The sequence below is a fragment of the Sinocyclocheilus rhinocerous genome, unplaced genomic scaffold (genome assembly GCF_001515625.1).
Source record: "Sinocyclocheilus rhinocerous isolate Xijiao unplaced genomic scaffold, SAMN03320098_v1.1 scaffold853, whole genome shotgun sequence".
In the NCBI taxonomy this organism is placed as follows: Eukaryota; Metazoa; Chordata; class Actinopteri; order Cypriniformes; family Cyprinidae; genus Sinocyclocheilus; species Sinocyclocheilus rhinocerous.
The window spans coordinates 1,145,507-1,150,395 of record NW_015627738.1 but is presented as its reverse complement, the minus strand read 5'-3'; the positions used below and the strand labels follow the sequence as shown (position 1 = coordinate 1,150,395).

Genomic DNA, 4,889 nt, shown 5'->3' with positions numbered 1-4,889 from the left:
AATGAATAAGCCTCAGGCTGAAGGGAAAGTAAATTTATGTCCGTACAGTAGAATGCAGAAGAAGAAATTTCAACACACTTCAGCAATAAAACAAAGACACAAATGTTTGTCTAGAGTAATTTTTACTTATTAGTATGCCTTTCATATGGTTGAACTGGATCATCGAAGGTCAGAAGCAAATACATTGGTTAATAGAATGGTATTAAATACATAAAGCATATTTGTGTTGTTTAACATTTAATTATTGCAGGTTCGTGTCATATTCTGAGTTTCATTATTTTTATTCATTTTGAGGAATACTGAATTTTTTTTATTATTATTAATTAATGCATATTCATATTTATTTTAGAACTACAGTAACCTTAATCTTAAGTAATCTTCTGATTTCTCTCAAAATGGGGACAGGAGAGCTGTCAATCAATAAATTGGGGGAAAAAAGTAACTTGCGTTACTTATTTGAAAAAGTAACTCAGATATTCTCTTGTAGATTAAAAAGTTACTTTACTAGTTACTTGAAAAAAAGTAATCTGATTACGTAACTCGCGTTACTTGTAATGCGTTACCCCAACACTGTTCACGAATGTTTTATGCAGTATTTCAATTTTTTACATTACAAAAGTTACATTAACAGCTTTAAATACATTTCGGAACTTTGATGGAAACAGCTGCTGATGGAAAAAGAGACCTGCATACATTCAGTATATTCACGTAAAGCAATAAATACAATATAGCAAATCTTGCAAAATGTAACTATATTGTCACCCAGCTCTTTATATAAATTGGATATATAAGTATATTAAACTTATATATATGCATATATATAACGCATCCACGTAAAGTGTTATGCAGCAATAGTTGGCTATGTGATTGTTTATATAGTCGCAAAATGTAACTATATTATCGCCCAGCTATATAAAGTTGGATATATAAGTATGTCCAACTTTATCTGCATACATATAGTATTCTCGTGTAAGGCAATACATTATATAGCAAATCTCAACTGCTTAATTGCTTGTATCATCGCAAAATGTAACTATTACTGCCTAATATGCTAAATGTGATCATAAGGCATGAAGATATTATAAACATTAACATCATGATTTTAAAGCTGCTTTAAAACAATGTGTATTGTGAACTTGACTTCCCGTCATCACAGGTCCAGTAGTGCGCTTGAAGGGAGGCATTTTGCGTATGGCCCAGTTGGATGCCAGCGGGACCCTTCTGCCCCACGTTTACGAGTCCTGGTATGAGCCCAACGCCCCTGAGGAGGAGAGAGAACGGCCACGGAGACGCCGGCCCACCTCGCCTCCTTCTTCTCAGGAGAACCCGGACTGTCAGTACGCTGTGGTCTGCTCAGAGAAACAGGCCAAGGTGGTGGCGCTGCCCTCCCAAAACTGTGTCTATGAACACAACATCACAGAGACCTCCTTCGTACTTAGAGCCGACGTGGTGACACTGACCGCAGGGGTCGGCATCGCCTGTTTCTGTGCCAATGGCCACATTATGACTCTCAGGTAACATGATTAACCTGATATTCAAAGCCATTGAATATTTTGTTTTTTGACTCATAAGTCTATAAACCATCTGTTTTCAGTTTGCCCAGCCTGCGGCCACTGCTGGATGTAAACTACCTTCCCCTGACGGACATGAGGATAGCCAGAACCTTCTGTTTCTCAAACCAAGGCCAAGCCCTGTACCTCACATCGCCCACTGAGATCCAAAGAATCACCTATAGCCAGGAAACCTGTGATAACCTGCAGGTCAAATTATATTTTATCATACCTGCAAACTTGTTGCATTTTGGCCAAATTTGACATTTTGACCTTGAAATATTTTGACTTTTATTCTGAGATGCTAATTTTTGCAGGAGATGCTTGGAGAGCTGTTTACTCCAGTGGAGACACCAGAGGCTCCAAACCGAGGCTTCTTCAAGGGCTTATTTGGAGGCGGGGCTCAGTCCTTAGACAGAGAGGACCTGTGTAAGTGTTAATATGTTTTGCTTAAATAGTAGAAGTGATCAAAAATTATGTCTGATTGTTTATCATTTTTTGTCTGACGTCTGTACAGTTTTCAATCAGTCAAACGTTTCAAATGTTTAATATAAAAACATTTCAATGTGCAGTACACTTAAAAAGTGGGAAGAACATATCTAAAGAATAATCTAAAGAACCTTTTTTTTCAATATAAAGAACATTTTGTGAAATGAAAAGTTTCCTTGGATGTTAGAGGTTCTTGATGACAATAAAGAATCTTTATTTTTAAGTGTGGTATAGAGAAGAACAGTATAATGAATATCACAAAAACATTTCAGCACTATTATTTAAAAATAATAATAATAATTTTACATACAAGTATGTTAAAGGATGCACCATATAGACTACTCCTCCCTCATCAAAAAGTGAAACAAAATATGAGATGCAAAAGAAGTGAACTCACACTTACCTCAGTGGTTATCAAAAATAAAAGGTAGACAAGCTCTCAGTTTCTGCTGTGACTTAACAAGGGATGATAGTATGTGTTATTTAGAATTTGTACTTTCTTGAAAAATGTATACTGACACGGATTTAAATCCCTCATGTTTGTTCTCACTTACAGTCGGAGAGGTGGCTGCTGGTAAGGCCTCACGCAGCCTGGCGCAGCACATCCCGGGTCCAGGTGGTATGGAGGGCATGAAGGGGGCTGCGTCCGGTGTGGTGGGAGAATTGGCACGGGCGAGGATAGCTCTGGACGAGAGAGGACAGAAACTAGGCGAGCTGGAGGAGAGGACTGCAGGCATGATGGCCAGCGCAGACTCCTTCTCTAAACATGCGCATGATGTGAGATGATCACTTGCAAATCACCACGACTGCTGCTTTTTATAGTGACACACAGGTTTCAAAACTTAGTGAGCACATTTCAGTCCCTCTAGGATTCTGCGATCTCAGAATTGAATGCAATCATACACCGCAAACTAGGGCTGCCCCCTAGTCGACTAACCTTTAGTCGACGAAGACGACCAAAATTTTATTAGTCGCAGAAAAAAAAAATCCACAGGAAGTGGTGAGGTCACGCAGTCCGTGATGGACAGATCGTTAACAACTGGATTTTGTGGTAATACAGTACATCCAAACGCTCGCCTATCATTCATCGACCTCAAATATGGCTTATCATCTGAAATATGTAAGTAGTAGGAACTTTACATGGCTGCTCAATCTAATGTTAACCTAGAAAAATGTGCGCTATTCAAGTGTTTGTGCGGAGTGTGAAAGCTGAACAGTAGCGCGCTCACAGCATGACAGATGGAGATGCCGGTGCGGCCACTTGCTCTTAAAATACTCATTTTTGTCATACAGATCAGAGTAATACATCTTTCGAATCTGTAAAGCCTCTACGTTTATTTGTGTGCACTCACAATAACAACAAAACATTGCGCTTTTGTAAAATAATGAAGGCAAACAGGATGCGCTTTCTGCCGTCTCGGCCTCTGTGAACTTGAGCGCGAAACTCCGTGTATACTTGCCTTACAGACATGAAAAATATATCTATAGTAGAGCTGGTCCGAATTCCATTTTTTGAGCTTTGAAGCTTCGGTAGTAATCAACACCGAATATTTGAAGCTTCGGAGGGAGGGGCTAAACATATTTTTCTCTCAGCACCGTATCTACACCGGTGCTTTCTACACTGGATGCGGCGCGGCGTGGCGCGACAAATTCCCGACAGTAAACTACTGCTGCGTTCTATTTATGACGTACTGACACAAATTTCAAATGATTTTCAATGGTCGCTTTGTCGCGTCCAGTGTAGACAGACTTTAGCTGTTGCGGCGCGACACTACAACTATCGCGTCCGGTGTAGACACGGTGTATTAAAGGCAGGAATCTCTGTGTGTGTGTCTGTCTGTCTGTTTGCATTTTTATTATGTCGAGAACCGTTCATCCAATCGACTTCACGCGTGGCGGGTGTGTTGCTGCGGACCCAAGGGAGTGCAGTGTCGCATTTTGGTGCAATATGGACACGCGACACGTTCAGAGTTAATAAACTTCAGAGCAGATTAAAAAGCGAATGAGAATCATTTCGCGGGGGATGCCAGGTGTTCGAGAAAAAAACCCACAAAAAAGAATATTCGAATCTCAAAATTGAAAATCGAATGCCAAACCACCTAACGAATATTCGAATAATCGAATATTCTGGTCCAGCCCTAATCTATAGAGAGTGAAATGTCTACTTTCAAATAAAACTATTCAAATCTGAAAAAAAACAAATATTCTCAGATTATGTAATCCGTATGAAACTTGCATGCAGGCGCATTCACTGCTGTAGAGATGACGAGCCAGTGTCGCCGAATTCATCTCTTAAGAAATCACAGAAAACACTAGTTTATCAATAGGTTATTAAAATGTTAATGCAGTTTAATCTTACTGTTTTTCCCTGACACATTCATCATCATTACTTCTGCCGGTGGCAAGCTTTATGTGTGCGCTTGAGCGCTTATTAGGCTATGTAGGCAATTAAAGGCTCATTAGCATGATTTAAATGGTTTATTAGTCGACTGGTTTATTAGTTGAGATTTGTCGACTAATGCTTAAAATGAACGACTACTAGTCGACCAGAAAAATCTTTAGTCGAGGGCAGCCCTACTGCAAACAATGGGCCTCATTCATGAAACACGAGCAGAACGAATTTTTATGTAAATCGTTCGTAAAGCCGTTCTGACGTAAACATTCGAATTCACGAAAATGTTCGTATTTTCAAAATGTTAGTTGGTAGGAAAGAAATTTACACCTGCTCCCTACCACGTGTAAATGGTGCGTAAAACGTTCCGTGTTCATTTAGGCAAACTGATGACATTATGACAAACTGCCATTATAATATTTTACAAGGTCGTTGGGCCGGATTTTTTATTGTAATGT

The 4,889-nt window shown here is 39.4% G+C and overlaps 1 protein-coding gene across 1 annotated transcript in view; it reads left to right on the top strand.

Moving 5' to 3' along the window:
- The window catches only part of stxbp5b (syntaxin binding protein 5b (tomosyn)), a 53,034-nt gene that overhangs the window by 45,395 nt on the left and 2,750 nt on the right, over window positions 1–4,889 (top strand). Inside the window, exons 23-26 of the mRNA XM_016545946.1 lie at window positions 1,157–1,514; window positions 1,595–1,760; window positions 1,868–1,979; window positions 2,596–2,816. Coding sequence (XP_016401432.1) covers window positions 1,157–1,514; window positions 1,595–1,760; window positions 1,868–1,979; window positions 2,596–2,816 — 857 coding nt within the window. The remainder of the gene's footprint in view (window positions 1–1,156; window positions 1,515–1,594; window positions 1,761–1,867; window positions 1,980–2,595; window positions 2,817–4,889) is intronic.